Source organism: Nannobrachium achirus, assembly GCF_963921795.1.
Source record: "Nannobrachium achirus genome assembly, chromosome: 3".
Lineage (NCBI taxonomy): Eukaryota > Metazoa > Chordata > Actinopteri > Myctophiformes > Myctophidae > Nannobrachium > Nannobrachium achirus.
In genome coordinates, this window is record NC_137812.1 from 3,065,876 (window position 1) to 3,085,009 (window position 19,134).

Here is a 19,134-nt window from a genome sequence, read left to right on the forward strand (position 1 = left end):
TTTAGCTTTGTGACATGGCTTGGGTCAATAAGTCCAACATCTACTTCTCTTTCTTCCACCAGTCACTCAGGCAGACCAGCTTGTTCACATTGTCTGGGGACAAGCTAGATCTTCTCTTCTGTACAATATGGCCTGCTAAAGAGAACAGTCTCTCGCATGGGACACTTGTGGCTGGAGTCCCCAAGTACTTCCGGGCAATGTTGGCCAGATTACCATAGCAAGCGGTGTGCTCCGACCACCACTTCAGTGGACACTGATCCTCGCTGGCACTGGGCTCTACCTTGTACCTCTCCACAACATTGCTTGCTGGTGTCTCCTCATCAGACTCTGACTCTGATCCCATCAGTAGCAGGGTCTTCTTATTCGGTGGCTCAGGGTTCTCCTCCATGGACGGCTGCAGAGCAGGTTCTTCTGCCTTCACCAGCTCACTCAGCTTTGCCCACACTGGCTCCCTCTCTGCTCTGGGCAGGCACTTGAGGTCCTTAAATCGTGGATCCAGACTAGTCGCCACCTTTGATGAAAAAAAGAAGAAAAAAAAGAAAAGAAAAAGAAAAGATTGATTACAATTTGATTTACTTTCCACATCCAACCTCCATATTTCTTCCTGACTTAATCTATTCATTGACCATTGCCTTAACAGTCTATAACGGTTAGATAATACAGCTATCTTCTGGTCTGCTCAGTCTGACATACCTTCAGCCAAACCAGGTTTAATTTCTCCCTCCGCTGGTCGAGGTCCTTGGTGAAGGCAGCCTTGAACCGCACGACATAGGCAGGATCATCATCTGTGATCTTCATAGATCGCTGGAGGTGGCACAGGGCAGGTAGAACCACCGAGCAGGATACATACTTTTGCCCACCAAGGAGATCAGTGATGTACCTACACACACACACACACACACACACACACACACACACACACACACACACACACACACACACACACACACACACACACACACAGCAACAAATACAAAATGAATGGCCAATTAATTTAACTCAGATCACACACACACACACACACACACACACACACACACACACACACACACACCCCAATAGGCTACATAAAATAAAAAATCGTTTAACTCAGATTACACACACACACACACACACACACACACACACACACACACACACACACACACACACACACACACACACACACACACACACACAGCAATAAATAAATAATGGCCAATTAATTTAACTTAGATTACACTTTTAAATTCTGAATCATCACATTACATATGTTTCTCAAATACAAAGTGACTTTTAAAAGAACTTGTATGCAATTCATGAACACTATCATACCTGCATGGCTCTAGCAGTGTCTCCAGTCTTGCCATCTTCTCATATTCAGCATCAGTAGGGAGAGTCAGACTGTGCTTCTGCTGGGCCAGCGTTGCGTGCAGTGGGTCTCTGTTACTCCTCACGCGCTTGATCATTTCGAGGGTGGAGTTCCAACGTGTTGGGACGTCTTGCACGAGTGGCTCCTCTTTGTGTTTAAGGGAGGCTTGATGGGCATGCAGCTCGTCTGTGTTGGCCGCGCTGTGTTTGAAATGTCCAACCACTTTACGACACTTTCCCAAAACAGCATCAAAACCCCCGTCACGAAGTGACATTACAACGGCCCTCTGGACAAGATGCGCAATGCAGGGCAGATGCTCGAATGGCAGTATCCTCCCTGCTGCTATCATGTTGGGAGCGCTGTCTGTTCCAATCGTTGTGATTTTGTCTTGTATCGCCCACTGATTGGCGACGCTGAGAAACTGCCTGGCACACGCGTCTGCAAAGTGACGCTCCTCGGTTTTAATCACACCTAACGTTAGGAGTCAGGACAGACAGAATAAGTTAAGTCAATAGCAATCAGTTAAACAACAATGAGCAATCAATCAGCAACTGAAAGATAACATTAGGGCAAGCTAACGCAAGCCCTATAAGGTTAGCTGAAGGCAAAGCTGTGTATATTTGGCTTCATTAGCTAAATTAGCCTACATTACATAACATAGCCTACCTAAGGCGAATGAGTGAAGTTCCCAGTTGGCATCGATCAGATGTACAGTAACGCCGAGGTAGTTTTCGTTGCCAAGAGATGTCCAATGGTCCCCAGTGAGTGCTACACACGTCACCCCAGCCAACTTCACTTCTTTCACGGCTCTCTCTGTGGCGTGTTGGTCATGTATCCTCCTCACGATAGTTCGCCTGGCAGGCAGTTTGTAAGTTGGGTCTCCTGTCGCAGCCCGGAGAAGAAGCTCTAGACCATCATCTTCAACCACGCTGATAGGCCGACAGTTGATGGCAATCCACTGAGCTAGGAGGTTAGTCAATTTCGCAGATAGAGCTGCGCTGATGGGCTTGCCTCGGTCGGTGCACTCGTATAGTGTAGTTTGACGAACCCGACTACTCCCTGGAGCTTCAGTAGTACTTGGCCCGGCGGCCCCAGCCCCCGCGTCCTCCATATCAAAGCGATGTTTCGCTTTTAGGTGGTACTTAAGACTGGAGGTGCTCCTACAGTAAACTAACTCTGCTTTGCACAAGGTGCAAATAACCTTGGTCTTGTCGAGGTCTCCATTGGGAAGCTTCTTGTAAACAAATTTGCCCTGAAGCACGCCCGGGCTCACAGCGGCGGCAGCATCCATGTCAGCTGGTGTTTGTGTTTGTCATTGATTTCACACGTGTTCCGACCAGAGCAGTGTTCACGCCCCCCACAGTGTAACTCTGACAGGCTGGGCCAGGCATACACTTGCGCCAAAATAGCGCATATCAAAGTTAAATTCATATGTTGATCACTATGTAGAACCAGATGGCCAGCTCCCAGACCCAACTTTGATCCGCGATTAACGACGATATTTTTTTTTACCGCCGATAAGAGTCTTGCGATAACGCAGCACGATAACGCCGATAACGGCCCACCTTTAGTATTTATTGGTCCATGGTCAGATAATAGAGTCTGCCCCACTCATTCTCAATATAATGTATTTATTAGACTGATTATTGGTATTTATTCCCAACGATGTTTTAAATCAGTGGTTTCTTCACTACTATACTATAGAGGGTTAGGGCTTTTTTTAATACCTCTAAAATGATACATTAAACATTAGACAATTTGTCAAATATTAGAGGCTGAAATTGTTTAAAGTGTTACCAACATAGCAGATCTACCGTTACATGTAGATCTGCTATTTTCACAATAGAACCGTGTCATACAAAATGTAATAACTAAAGTCTTAGTACTCATCAGGGTGAAACTCAGCAGTAGACCACTTCCTTCAGTACAGCCCCCTCTCACCACAACAGCAGTAGGAGGAAACAACAGTGAGTCAGTAACTCTGTCATAACAGTGTCAGTCAGTGAGCAGCAACACAGCATGGAGCAAACATCCCTCTGCCTTCTAGTCTGTGAGTAGCCTACAAATACCCAATACATGTTATTGTAGGAGGTGTGTACGCGCGCAAACAATAATCTGCTTGCTACCTCACTAATAGTTGAGGTGAGGTTAGAATTATGCCTCATTAAGGTTAAGACATGACAATTGATCATTGGATGATGCGTTGGGGAATGTATTCCGTCAAAGGAGGGTCTTTATGTCACGTTTTTGTAAAATGTAATTTCATTTTGAGAAGAAATGCAAAACGTCTAGAATGCCCTCTACAGTTGTTTTGTCTCTCCACATTAACACTGTTATTATTTTAACCTAAATGTTTTATTTTACGCCTGTGCTGTTTTTCTTGACTAATAAAGTATTCAGTCAAAGAATCGCATTAATATTAAGACCCTAACAACATGCACTAAGGGGCCTATTTAGATGATCTATTCTAGACTGACAAGGAAACATGTGGTCTCAACTCCAATTTAGCACTTAAGTAAATATATTTTAGCAACTCAAATTAATAAACTATTACTAATATTACACATTACATTACTTGTATTAGTCTCTGAGATGTGATCTCTCTCTCTCTCTCTCTCTCTAGTGGTTATTTCCACGGTGAATGTCTCAGCAGAAGTTACAAACAATGGTGATATAGGTAAGTCTGTTTGTCTTATGATATTCACAACTGTCAATGGAATCATGGAACTGTAATAAGAAATACAGTTTTCATTTTAACATGACATCAACTTCCTTCTGGATTTCTGCCCCACAGTCTCTGTCAGACTCAGTCCTGACAGATGCCAGTTCTTTAAATATGAGTCTGTCTTTCTGAGCTGTGAGGACAGACTGTCTAACTCTACTGTCTGGAAACTGAAGAGGACCAACATCAAAAACACCTCAGAGTGTGGTCGGAGTGGTCCACATGGCTGGGGGAAGAAGAACACCACAGGATGTCTTCTCAGGTACATGCGCCCCGGAGTAGACAGTGGACTTTACTGGTGTGACTCTTCAAACGGAAAGAGCAACACTGTTAATATCACTGTGACTGGTATGTTCAGCAAATCTCTCTCTCTCTCTCTCTCTCTCTCTCTCTCTCTCTCTCTCTCTCTCTCTCTCTCTCCTTTTTTGTCTTAAAGGAGTATTTCACCCCCAAAATGACTTTTTTTTCCCTATTGATTACTCACGCCATGGAGCTTTGAGTTCAACAGTATGTTTTTGTATTTGTTGCATTCCTAAGACAAATTGTAATCAAATTATTGTCTTATGAATGCAATACCAAAAAAAAGTATTATTGAACTATTGATTTTTTTTTGGGGGGTGAACTACTTCTTTAAATTATTGTATAATAATGTTAGAACCTCCAGTTGGGATAGCGTTCAGAGTGATGTAATAAATGTTCTATTATTCTGATGTAATTTGTCATTATTCAGGCAGAGATGTGATCCTGGGGAGCACTGCACTTCCTGTGATGGAAGGAAGTGATGTCACTCTGGACTGCTGGTACAAAGACAAGACAACTGGCAAACCATCCTCTGACCGCCCAGCTGATTTCTATAAAGATGGATCCCTCATCAGCACTGAGTCTACAGGACAGATGACCATCCACAACGTCTCCAAGTCTGATGAAGGACTCTACAAGTGTCACATCTCTGGCCTTGGAGGGTCACTAGAGAGCTGGATGCATGTGAAACGTGAGTCTTGAGCCTTTGTGAGATTATTTAAAATGATTATCAGATATTATGATTATACTAGAAGGAAGATTCTTTTTTTCCAAAAAAGTGTATAGAAAGATATTTTGTTTTTAGGTGGCCACACCCACCAGTTCATTAATTATGCCTAGTTGTCCAGGTGGGTGGTGACCCAGCTGAAGTTAGCCACACCCACATTGTTGGGTGAATGGTAAAAGGGGAGGGGATGATTATATGATGTCATTTTATCTGTGTTTTTGGATTGGCACTTTTGACCCACAGGGTGTCAGCCTCCAGGAAGAAACCCCAAATACAAAGGGAATGCATTGATTGATTGATTGAAGACTTTATTAGAAGTTTGCATAGGAAAAGGTACAGTTTCATGACGGTACAGTTCACTGGTACAAGGTCTACTAAAAGGAGATCCATGAAAAGACTAAGCTTATTTCCACAGGAAACCATTAAAGTATCTCTAACATTGAATGACAGACGAATAGAACACAGTACTATGCAGTAGATATGTAAGGAAAATAAAATGAAAGAACAAAAAAAAGAAAACAGTAAGTCTAAACAAACATAAAGTATATACAGAGAAGGGGCAGGGGAGGGTAGGGCTGGGCTAGGTTTTTTTTTTTTACCAGTTGGGAACGGCTGCTGCCTGTAAGTGGATTTTCAGGGCAATTTTAAAGGATGCTAGTGATCCACACTCCTTTATGGCCTTCGGTAAGGCTTTCCACATTTTGGTGGTATAGCAGAAGAACGGGTTTGACCCTTTGTTGTACTTGGGTATCATAGTGGTGTAGTGTATCTTGTACACCAGGCCCATTGCAAGTTGCTGTACTCTGTCATCTACTCTGAGCCACCCCACTCTTAACTGGTGAGTAGCGGTGAGGTGAGTCTGATAGGGAAGGTTAAGCAGGACCCTAATTAGTTTATTTTGGGCTGTTTGGAGTTTAGTTTTAAGGGCTTGTGGGGCGTCACGATACCATACGTGAACTCCGTAGTCAAAGAGGGCTGGATTATTGCACCAGCTATGGTCTTCAGTGTGTTGAAATTGACCATTGGGGCGATCCGCTGTAGGAAACGAGTTTGTTGGTTGATTTTATTTATTACTTTAGAAGTCATCTTTTCGCTGGAAAGATTAGCTTCAAGGATACATCCTAAGTAAGAGATTTCGTTTTTTCGTGTTAAGACCTTGTCACCCACTTTGATTGTGAAGTTATCGACTTTTTTGAGGTTATGATTTAATCCAAAGAGGATGGACTTTTTCCCAGGTAAATTGATAATTTGTTGTCGTTAAGCCATGTGCAGATCTTACTTAGTTCAGAGTTAAGTGTCTTTTCAACCTGCAAGTGGTCCTTGCCCGAGACTAGGAGAGCCGAGTCATCCGCGAACAGGAACAAGCAGATGCCATGTCGTTCACGTATATTAGGAACAACAGAGGTCCCAGTATGCTACCTTGAGGAACACCACAGCTTACTGGGAGGGGGGGGGGGGGACAGGGTACCGTTAATCTCCACCACCTGTTCTCTCCCCACCAGGTAAGATTGCATCCAACTCACTGCTGCGCTGTCAAGACCAATGGCTTTTAGTTTCTCAATCAGAATAGAATGATTTACGGTGTCAAATGCCTTCTGGAGGTCCATCATGACCATGCCGCTATATTTGCCATCATCCGCTTCGCGCTTGATTTGGTCAGTCAAATAGAGAAGGCATGTGTCAATGGAATGAGATTTTCTGAATCCAGATTGGAACTCGTAAATCAGATTATTCTCATCGAGATATCTTGCAATCTGTTCGTAGAATATTTCCTCCATGACTTTGGATATGGAGCTAAGAATGGAAACGGGGCGGTAGTTTCCAGGGTCTAGTTTGCTACCTGTTTTATGCAGGGGGGTTACTTTTGCTAGTTTGAAGTCCTGGGAGACATGACCCTGTTCGATGGAAAGGTTAATTATGTGGGTAATGATTGGAGCAATGGTGGCGGCGGAATCTCTGAGAAATCTAGCTGGAATTAGAGGTAGGGCGCTCAATTTTTTAAACACTTCATCAGTTGTCACTGTGGCAAGTTTAAAACTGTCTTTGCTAACGCCCAGTTTTTTGTAGAATTTTTTAACACATTTTACAACATACCGCCCAGATGGGGCGACCAGTCTTTCGACCAGTGATTGGGCTGTGGTGGTAAAGGTTTTGTTAAGATGGGTAGCCACTTCACATTTGTCAGAAATGTGAGCGGCGTCCGTTTTGATGTTTATGTTGTGGCATATGGTTTTAGGTTTTAAGCCTAATTGGTTGTTAAGCAACTTCCATAGGTCTCGTGGTTTGTTTTTGTATTCGTAGATTTTGTCGTCGATGTAGTTCTTTTTGGCGGATCTAACTAGGGCGGTTGTCTGGTTTCTAAGTCTCTTGCATTGAGCAGTAAGATGCTTGATGTGGATTTTGAGGTCAGAGTTGATTTTTTTGCAGCACTTTCGTTTTTAATCGTATTTTTTGGTCTCTGAGTTAAGCTGATTCTTCAATATCTGAGTTATACCATGGCTCTTGGTGGGCTTTAACCCTGGTGGTTTTCAAGGGGGCCACGTCGTCTGGAGTATCGTTAAATTTGGTTTTAAAACCACACCATGCTCCTTCGACATCTGTACACTGCAGATCTGGGGAAAAATCTACACTCGCTAGTGTGTGATTAAAAGCCTCACTGGAGTAGTTATTAAGGCTTCTAGCTACGACTGTTTTGTGGCCACTAGCCTTGGGTTTGTGTATTTTACGGGTAGAGTAGATCATGTAATGATCATTAAGACTGCATACAATAGTGAGGCCATATTGATTACATAACCCATCAAAGGACTTGAACAGGGGTGTTTCTTTATGCAAAACATCAACATTCCAGTCGCCCAAAATGTGTAACTCAATACCATCCACCTTTGCCAAGCTCTCAGCAAACAACTCAATGAAGTCATTCTAATAAGTGCTCATAACAGCCACACCAGGGGGTCTAATGAAATACTGTCAACCTCCTAGATACATGAAAACCAGAAAAAGTACAAAACTATGACACCGCCTCTTTTATCATTTTCAACATGAGAAGATAAACCAGTGTTTGGATGCTGCATGAAAGCCACTGTTCTCTTTACAGATTCATCCTCAACAACATCATTTCCCACCCCCGATACAACCTCTGAGTCTGGCTCCCTCTTGCCCCATCTGATAATGAAGCTACCGGTGCTCGGCCTTTACCTGGTGTCAACCTGCCTCTACATCTCCATCGTGAGAGCCAGAGCTAGAGGTGAGACAATCATGTTCCATCATAATGGGCCTTGCATATCGATAGGATTTCGAGGTAAATGTACAGAAAATGCCCACTGTCCCTCCGACCATGACCGTACGATTAGAATTGTTTATTTTAGAATCGTTAAAATAATGTATAATTCTATGGTGAATATAGTGCTTCAAAAGCTAATACATATGAATAATAATTCAAAAAATGAATTACACGTTTGTTTTTAGCAAACGATAAATAGAAGATAGATGTTGACGGACACATGACCACTGGTCCACTACTGGTCATTATGCTTCTTCTAAAATAAGTAGCAATTGTGTAGCCTACATTTACAATTTGTTTAGTTAATTATCTGTTCATGTTTTAATTTTGATTGTTAATTAGTAAGAAAACAGCCAAATGTTATTATTATTACCCTTATTAATCAATTAATCAAATTAATCAATTAATCAATGTGTTAGTTATTGTCATAACAACTTTATTGTAGCCTATATGACTATGAATCCATACCAGCCCTGAAAGCAACATGCTCTACAACCTTCATCATGAAAAACAAAAATCACACATAGTGTGAAGTGAGCGGTGCTATTTATGAGTTAATTTCATCAAGCGCCTGCTAGCCATTCACAACACGTCCAGTGAAGCTTGGCCAATGGGACCCTGGGCGTACAGCAAGCTTTGGGCCATTTGCGCCAAGATGTAGGCCATATCTAGGCCAGGTGTAGGCCACGCTCCAGTTTAGTTAAGCCCCAGACATTTTGTAACATGTTTTTCCCTATCAGTTTTCAACCAGAAAAAGCCAGATGTTGGAGCTTAGCTCCTGTTCCAAGAGCACTGCTCAAAAACTCATCTAATCAAACATTCACATCAGGTCTGGTCCAGATAAAGTCATATCTTGCTCAGTCTATCTCTCTCTCTCTCTCTCTCTCTCTCTCTCTCTCTCTCTCTCTCTCTCTCTCTCTCTCTCTCTCTCAGCCGCAGCCAATGTGGGGAAAACAAGAGACGCCAATGATGTCATCATGGAGGTAGCTGTGTAGCCAATCAGAAGTGTTGATGGCAGGTTTTGAGCAGTGTCACACCAAAAATAACATAGGCCTAGTATCTTTTTAGTAGAGGTTTTAGTTTGAAGTGGAACTAAAACCAGCTGTAAGAAAACAGGAAGTCCACAGCAGCACATCATGTCTGCTGTTGTGGTTTGTTTTGGGGTTCTCAACACAACAGATATGTCAAATCTGGTTTTAAAATGAATTGAACTAAACACATAAGCAATATTAAGTTATATTAAGCCACTGTTTACCATTTAATTGACTGCAATTGATTTGACGAGATGCTTCCCATTTCGATTATGGTCATTATAATAATGATTGGCTATCCAATAAATACACACATGAGAACACTGCTTACACAGTTCTTTAAAATACTGACTAGTGGTGAGGTTGCCCCATAATAACAACAGCTAGAAAGTACTGTTTATGAAGAAACAGTGTGGGCTATGTTGATAGTTGCGACCGTCAGGTCGCATTTACTACCAAAACCTCCACCGGCTGTCTGTCAGTCAGTCTGTCCGTCATGTCACACTTTTCCCCAACTCATATCTCCGCCACCGTTGCCCCTTTATATAGGGCTTGTTTGTGTATTGTATGACATCACGCCACATCATCAGCTGTGGACTCTGTGATGTCATCGTATCTCCATATATGGCCATCTCCGTATATGGAGATATAAGTCGTCCATGCCCAAGTATGGGCTGGTGAGGTCAGACTTTGTGTGATGCGTAGGTTATCTCCATATATGGAGATTCATCATTCCAGGTGTAACTATGGCTGCCCGTATGATGTGAGAGGTGGAGGTTGTGGATTGGCAGGCAAGGAGTGTGTGTGCAAAGTTTGGCATGTCTTGGGGCAACGGTGGCGGAGATATGAGTTGGGGAAAAGTGTGATCCTGGCGATAAGGTCTGAGTCGAGGAATGCTCTCTTCCCTGGTGAGAATTGTCCCTTTATATAGGGCTTGTTTGTGTATTGTATGACATCACGCCACATCATCAGCTGTGGACTCTGTGATGTCATCGTATCTCCATATATGGCCATCTCCGTATATGGAGATATAAGTCGTCCATGCCCAAGTATGGGCTGGTGAGGTCAGACTTTGTGTGATGCGTAGGTTATCTCCATATATGGAGATTCAACATAAACGCCATCTACAGTAAATGAATACGCCTGTCTGCTTTTTCATCACTCAGCCACTGTGCTCCCCACAACATAATCTGTGCTTGTCATATTTCAACACAACACCTATGTTACACATTTGCACCACCTACATAATGACATATTTCTGCCGACAGAAACACAACCATGTCACTGCTAAACCACACATTCTCTGGCCCAAACAATGCAATACATTTGCCACACACATCCCCCTACACTCAGGAACCAATGCCACTTACAGCCCTCTTTTACATGTGACCTGACGGTCGCTTACCTCCCGGTCGCAAGTTACTATGAAAAGCTCAACAGCTGTCTGTCTGTCTGTCTGTCTGTCTGTCTGTCCGTCATGTCACACTGTTGGCCCTAATCTTATCTCCGCCACCGTTGGCCCTATCGATGCCAAACTTGGAAGGAACACAAACTCCTTGGTTGGCAAATCACAACCTCCGCCCCTAATTTCTCACATGGCCCTCTTCTAGCGCCATCATCAGGCCGATTTTAGCAAAAAAAGAATTGGACACTGCTCCTACAGATTTTGGCCTAAAATCAAGCAAAGCGGTATCTCTAAAGTCATGTCATCAACATGGATCTGTCCCATTTCACATATTCCCTCCTGATTGGCTACCATTGCCTTCTAAGGTTTGTGTAAGCGATGTGACGCTTATCTCCCGATTGGGGAGTCTTACTGGTGTTAAAGGTTTTAAAGCAGGTCAGGAGTGGCTTATTGTCAGTATCAGCCGGTAACACGCGGGAGTCTGTCCCCGCTATAATGCGCTAGACCCCTGGGAGATGGATTGCTGAGGTGGAGCGCCACACCTACATCAGCTCCCAGTACTTGCCGCACGGCTTGCCAAGCCGTGCTACTCATACGCTGAGTTGGCGGTGCCCAGAATCAAACCCATGACCTTGTGGTCCAAAGGCGAGAGCTCTACCGACTGAGCTACCCGGGTAGTGTTGAAAATAGTGTTAAAGGTGTTAAAGTACTAGTAGGGTTAAAATGTGTTGATATTGTTGCTAGGGTCAAGCAGGGTATCCTAGAGTAAAACAGTGGTTGCTAGGGTCTAATGAGTGGTTGCTACAATATATAAACCTGTTGCCCTACCAGTGTTGATTTCAACAGGAAATTTAGATCTATAGTTTTAGTCATAGTCTTTTGAATCAAAGTTTTAGTCACATTTTGGTAATCTGTAAAGTTTTTGTTTTAGTCGACTAAATATCATACGATTTCAGTCGACTAAATCTATAGTTGATTTTGTCTACAAAAAAATATTTTGGCAAGCTGTGTTAGCGTCATAATGCTTGATTTTACACTTGGTTGCATGCTGAAAATAGCTGACACGTGAGCTTGCACACACACACACACACACACACACACACACACACACACACACACACACACACACACACACACACAATAATCATGTGGTCTACAATAGTTTCAGTCAGCCAGGCCCAGGGAAATCAGAAATATGCTTAAAGTTGCTAGTGCAGCTTGAACATTTTTGTATGCAATGATTTAATTTAATCTCTTGTATTACAACCAAGTGTAGCAGGACTGACATTGTGTCCTACTCTGCCCATGGCCCATCCTCCTCTCAGTGGGCTGATTGTTAGCTGTAAAATGCAGTGCACTTTCTGCCTGTGCTAAGTGTCTGCTCTCGTTTGTGTGGGTGTGTCGCCACGATTGTCCTCGGCGTGTGCGTGTACTCGATGACCGTGCTTCCTCAAACAAAGTTGGCACGTTTGTTTGTTCATTATGCACCAGCGCAGCCCCCATGTGCTGCTTTCCATCTCTGCACAGAGAGCACTTCCTCCTCGAGTTGTCTACTCCTGTGTGTGTGTGCAGACCACACACAGTGCATTGCGAAACTGTGCGTTTTGCCCTTGAATGCATGCGTTTGGTGAAAAGGAAACGCAAGGCGACTGCTTTTGCAGGGTGTACGTAGTTCAGTTTGAGCAGTGGTGGCTGAGTGGTTAGTGTCCACACCTAGGACTCTGGAGGCCCCAGAGGCGGTAAAACATTACCGTTTTCTCGCCACCAGTTGATGCTTAATTTATGAGATAAACCGCTGGCCTCATTTGTTTAACTTAATGGACGTGATATTAAACAAGAATTCAGAATGAGGGAAAAAAATGTACCTAGGCAGGATGCATGAATTGTATTGTATTGTGCTGGTCCTCGCTAATTTATTGTCATCTCTGTTTAGTGTTGGTGCTGAGGCTCCAAGGCGGGTCCAAACGACAGGACCAGACTTTTGTGTGCTAGGATTATTTTCCATTTTAATTGTTGTGTGCTTTGGCTTGGGGTGACACTGCCCTGGGCTGGTCAGCCAGTTCCCCCTCCCCCTTGGTAAGCCTCAGCATTGATCCCCGTAGAGGTACAATTTATATTGTTGAACCAGAGTTATACCAATAGTGGATTACTACTGAACCTACCTTTCTGCCTTTACCATTTCATTTGTACAGTGAACTGTGTGAGGAGTTATCGTGTATATTCAGGTGCTTTTCAAGCGGTGGCATACCTCTTACAATAGCAAGGTTCTGGACAAGAATTCACGAAGATTGCATAATTTTAACATCCTACAGAACTTTATATTTGTACGTCATTAATTAACCTCACACTCAGGGGTCATCAATATGTCTGGACAAACATGTCCGTGGCAAGACGTGTCTATGTCAGTGGCATATTTTTTTTTTTTTTTTTTTTAAGAATAAGCAGCACTTATAATGAATGACATCTACTCACTGCCATCCCTCCACAATGACGACCTTAAGCCCAGCTTCAGTACAAAAAGGTCCTCCTTTCACAGTTGTTTCACTGCTCACATTTACCTCAGTGTATGTAGTGTGGGCTAGAGCTGGGATCGGGCCCATTTTTTCTGTCCGACCCGAACCTGTGTCCGACAGTTTTCTGTCCGACCCGAGTCGACGTCCGAGCATTAATCATGAAAAAGCGTCCGACCCGAGCCGAGGCCCGAACCTTATGTTTTCAACGCTTTTTCGCCTCGTTTCTTTTTCTTTGAGGAAGCCACTGATTTACACTCACTAGCAAACATGTTATAATGTGCAGTGAGTGCATGCAGCGTGCCTGTTTGTTACCCTTAATAATATTAAGCCACATTGTGGCTTGTGAAAGTGTTTTAAATAATTACACAAGTAGGCTACGTTAGATTATTAAATAATAGGCTATAGCGTGCACTGCGCGTCTGGTGACTCTTGTCTGACTGCAGTCAGTGACTCGCTGCAGTCACACACTTAAAATCCTCTTTTACAAACTGTTAATAAAGTATTCACACACAAACCTTTTCCACATGTTCAATCATCAATATCAAAATGTATTCAGTCTTACCAGCATAGACGAATCTGACATCTGCTTTTAATATCCAGCGTCCACAAACGGCCAGTCCACGGCCAGTTGGCCGTCTTTCTTAATCAAAAACTATTATTAATCCAACCATTATGGTTATGGGTTTTAGGCTAAGGCTACATTCAACATCGGACTTTTTAATTATGTCTGCGTTGACAACTACGTTGAAATGCGTCCATACCGCGGCGCTGATTTCCCTCTTTCGTTTTCAATTGCTTTAAACTTTACCGTAGACAAGTTAACTTTTATCTCGGCTGGCGGCAACATTATCTCTCACTCATTCGCTTTTTCTTCTCGTGTATCTGTTTGTTTGTTTGTTCTCTGTCACATATGACACTCCGTCTCCCACTTCCTTTTCCCCATGAACATGTGTGCATGGTTGTCAAGACAACGCACTGAGCGTAGCCACGTGCAGTGCACCAGAAAGACAAGGAAATAGCACACACAGAGACGATAGTTGTATCGTTTTACACTTTATTTTCTATGAATCAAAATTATGTCCGACCCGAATCGACGTCCGACAATTAATTGTGAAAATGCGTCCGACCCGAGCCCGAGCCCGTCGGGCTTGTCGGGTCCCGTCGGATTTCGGTCGGGTATCCCAGCTCTAGTGTGGGCACTGTGTGTGTGTGTGTGTGTGTGTGTGTGTGTGTGTGTGTGTGTGTGTGTGTGTGTGTGTGTGTGCATTTCCATGCAAATTTACTTGAGTAAAGGTACAAAGTACAAAAGTAGAAAGTACTCATAAACATCGCGAGTGTATGCCACAGCGTTGACAGAGAATTCATAGAACTTTAAAGGCCTTAAAGGAGTCATCCAGACCAAAACACATATAGGGTTAAATCTGTCTTTTATCATACCCCTTTATACCTGCTTTATTCCATTTTTTTCATAGCTGCCCCTGTTGCTAGATTTCAGCTGCCCCTGTTGCTAGATTTCGCAGGCCCTCTCATAACTAACAGAGTGTATAGCCTTTATACTAGTGCGGTTATTTCTTCAGCTTCAAAGTTAGTATTTTTTTATTGGATTGTGTTTACACAACGTCCTGAGACCAACCAAACCGCTGTTTTGACCTCACAGGCACCCTTACTTGTCAAACCGACCCCTCCCTCCCCTCCCTTTCTAGCCTCTCCTCTCCCTGCTCTGGTGCAGAGCAGAAGCCGTTTGACAAGTAAGGGTGCCTGTGAGGTCAAAACAGCGGTTTGGTTGGTCTCAGGACGTTGTGTAAACACAATCCAATAAAAAAATACTAACTTTGAAGCTGAAGAAATAACCGCACTAGTATAAAGGCTATACACTCTGTTAGTTATGAGAAGGCCCGCAAAATCTAGCAACAGGGGCAGCTGAAATCTAGCAACAGGGGTAGCTATGAAAAAAATCGACTAAAGCAGGTATAAAGGGGTATGATAAAAGACAGATTTAACCCTATATGTGTTTTGGTCTGGATGACTCCTTTAAAGGAGTGTGGTTCCCCAGCATCTTTTAAATCGCCCTGAAAAACCACTTACAGGCGGCAGCCTTTCACAACAGGCAATAACAGACCTAGCCCAGCCTCCCCTGACCCTTCTTTGTATTTACCTACTGTATATATATCGTGTTTTTTTTAGTCTCTGTTTATTGTTTTTATTTTCTCCTGACCATATCTACTGCATAGTACTGTGTTCTATCCGTCTGTCATTCAATGTTATATGAGATACTTCAATGGTTTCCTGTGTAAATAAGCCAAGTGCTTTCATAGGATCTCCTTTTAGTTGACCTTGTACCAGTGAACTGTACCGTCATGAAACTGTACTTTTTTCTATGCAAACTTCTAATAAATTATTCAATCAATCAATCAAAGCACCGGTGTGTCACTGCTGGTCGCCGGTTCTGGCCCGAACGTTGTGGTGATATTTTTAAATAGGCTCTGCAGGTATAGCATTTTAACTAGAATTGTTTGTGCTGCCACAGAATTAAACACAATACTTCTCTCTAATTAATTCCATACCTGTGAGGCTAAAGCAATTTCGGGAACACACTCATGTCCTGTTCAAACCTGGGTCAGAAATGTAATCATGACACCAACTTTTCATTATTTCTGTATTTGAGCTCATAAAGGTTTCATGCTGTAGATATTAATTTTATTTTCATGTGTCTGTTTGTACTTCTTTGTGTGTGCCTTCATGAAAGGCTGTTGTTTTTGAAGCCTGTTGTTTATTACTGCTGAACTAATATGTCATAGGGACTGGTGTTGTAAATGATCTTCAGCTATATACTATCTTACATGCCTACCATAGGGGCACAGACTGTACTGTAGGTTATGTGCACTGAAAGTATCAAAGGCAACAAAAACATAAAACACACACACACACACACACACACACACACACACACACAGAGGAACCCCCCCCCCCCCCCCCCCCCCCCCCCGTTGCTGTTGTGGAAACCAAATGAAAATAGGTTTTACTCTAATTGTACCCAAGATGTAACAATGTAGAACAACCTTGAACCTTTTCAATTCATGTCAGTTGGGTCTGTTTTCATTCTTGAGATAAAAGGGTGTTCGATGATACAAACACACAGGCCTGCCTTGTGCTGAGGGGGCAGTGCCATGATAGGGACACACACACACACACACACACACACACACACACACACACACACACACACACACACACACACACACACACACACTCACACACACATTCTTCTTGCTGTTGTGTCCATGTGTACTTGGTTGTACTCCTTTTCTTCTAGCAAACATACAGTACCAGAGACAAAAGACATGTGGAATAAAATAAAATAAAATAAAATAAAATAAAATAAAATAAAATAAAATAAAATAAAATATGTTTCAAGTTCTGAAAAGTGCCCGTAATCTAATACAGTGGTTCTCAAACCTTTTGGGCTTCAGTACCCCCTGTTCATGATTGCTGAATCCAAGTACCCCCTTTAATCCACAACAGCATTTTGACTAAAAAATACTGATATCAATTCGAGGGCTTGGCACAAAAAGGGCGTAAGTGACATTTTCAGAATTGCGTTTTGCCCTTGAATGCATGCGTTTGGTGAAAAGGAAACGCAAGGCGACTGCTTTTGCAGGGTGTACGTAGTTCAGTTTGAGCAGTGGTGGCTGAGTGGTTAGTGTCCACACCTAGGACTCTGGAGGCCCCAGAGGCGGTAAAACATTACCGTTTTCTCGCCACCAGTTGATGCTTAATTTATGAGATAAACCGCTGGCCTCATTTGTTTAACTTAATGGACGTGATATTAAACAAGAATTCAGAATGAGGGAAAAAAAATGTACCCAGGCAGGATGCATGAATTGTATTGTATTGTGCTGGTCCTCGCTAATTTATTGTCATCTCTGTTTAGTGTTGGTGCTGAGGCTCCAAGGCGGGTCCAAACGACAGGACCAGACTTTTGTGTGCTAGGATTATTTTCCATTTTAATTGTTGTGTGCTTTGGCTTGGGGTGACACTGCCCTGGGCTGGTCAGCCAGTTACCATGACAATAGTCACACCAGGGGCCACCTCACAGGCCAAATCAGGGGCCACAGTGTACCATATCAGGGGCCCCCGGGGTGCCAAAGGCACACCGTTGCTCTGATCTGCACCAAATATGGCACAAACACTGTCCAGGGGTCTACCATGACAATAGTCACATCAGGGGTAACCTCACAGGCCTCATCAGGGGCCACAGTGTACCATATCAGGGGCCCCCAGGGCCCCGGGGTGCCAAAGACATACCGTTGCTCCAATCTGCATCAAACTTAGCATGAACACTGTTTAACGGTCTGCCATGACAATCACACAAGGGCTACACCAGGGGCCCCAGTGTGCCATATCAGTGGCCCCTGGGGGCCCCGGGTGCCACACATTGCCCCTGGTGTGACTATCTTCATGGCAGACCCCTGGAACAGTGTTTGAGACATGTTTGGTGCATAATGGGGCAACAGTGCACCTATGGCACCCAGAGGCCCCTGGGAGCCACACATGGCCCCTGGTGTGACTATCCTCATGGCAGACCCCTGAACAGTGTTTGAGACAATTTTGGTGCATAATGGGGCAACAGTGTGCCTGTGGCACCCAGAGGCCCCTGGGAGCCACACATGGCCCCTGGGAGCCACACATGGCCCCTGGTGTGACTATCTTCATGGCAGACCCCTGGAACAGTGTTTGAGACAAGTTTGGAATAATGCACTTGCACTTACGCCCTTTTCGCTCCAAGTTCAACTGAAGGTTTTCACTTAGGGCTTTTTGGTTTTTAGGCTTTATTTCAAAAAGTAAAAATTATTATTGAGACATTTTTTCACCACCTTATAGAGCTTTCGAAGACCTTTAAAATTATGTAAACAATTCATTTTTGCCTAAAATGTCAGTTTGTATGTCAATATGTTGAAAATAAAAGTAAGTAGCCTTTTTTCTATTCAGTAACAGTAAAATGAATACCTAATTTGGTTTAAAGCTTTACAGAGCAGCAAGTTCAAATACATTTGTCAATGTTTTATCATTAAACATAACATAAAATAAAATGTTTCCATTTTCCATGTTCTCTCAAGTAACCCCTGTAGTAGCTCTGCGTACCCCTAGGGGTACACGTACCCCCATTTTAGAAACACTAATCTAATATATTTAAGTAATAATAGAACTGAATCAATCATTAATGGAGGAGAGAGGAAATGTCAGCAGCTGGTTACTGTGTAGCTGTTTTTGTCATGTTTTCTAAGTCATGTGAGTTGCTTCTGGAAACTGACCACAACGTGAGAGTACATAGTGTAGATTGCTTTGTCTCTTCTGAGAACAACCACACGGCTCAAGTACAGGAAGCGCATGCCTTTCCTACATCCATTGTGTTAGCGCGTTTAGAACAGATACATAACTTTCCAACCACAAAAACAGCTTTGAAGAGAGATCTGTCACAATGGTATGATCCTCCCACAATATACGAAACATAATGCATTGTGTTGTTCATTATTCATTGATTGTGGGCTATTACTTTGCATTTCTTGTCACATAGTCAAAGGGCTTAGTAATTCATGTCAATAACAGAGACCCAAAAGTCCTATTGAGAACCTAAAGCAACAGCCCAAACGTTCACTTTGAAGATGTAGAATACACATCTAAAATTAATAAATGAATAAATACATGAAAACTTTGAGGTTAGTTTATTTGTGGAGCTAAGGTTGTATTCAGTCAATGTCACTAATATTCACGTGTAGACCTGGATTGTACTAAATAATAATAAAA

At 43.0% G+C, this 19,134-nt stretch overlaps 1 protein-coding gene across 1 annotated transcript; it reads left to right on the top strand.

The window, feature by feature from the left end:
• Positions 1–4,264: 4,264 nt before the first annotated feature.
• Positions 4,265–9,466, top strand: LOC308281330 (uncharacterized protein). Its single transcript, XM_080721484.1, has 4 exons — positions 4,265–4,335; positions 4,804–5,064; positions 8,195–8,344; positions 9,314–9,466. Exons 1-4 carry the CDS (start codon positions 4,296–4,298, stop codon positions 9,373–9,375), a joined length of 513 nt encoding a protein of 170 aa, XP_080577610.1. The 5' UTR covers positions 4,265–4,295; the 3' UTR covers positions 9,376–9,466.
• Positions 9,467–19,134: the final 9,668 nt, after the last annotated feature.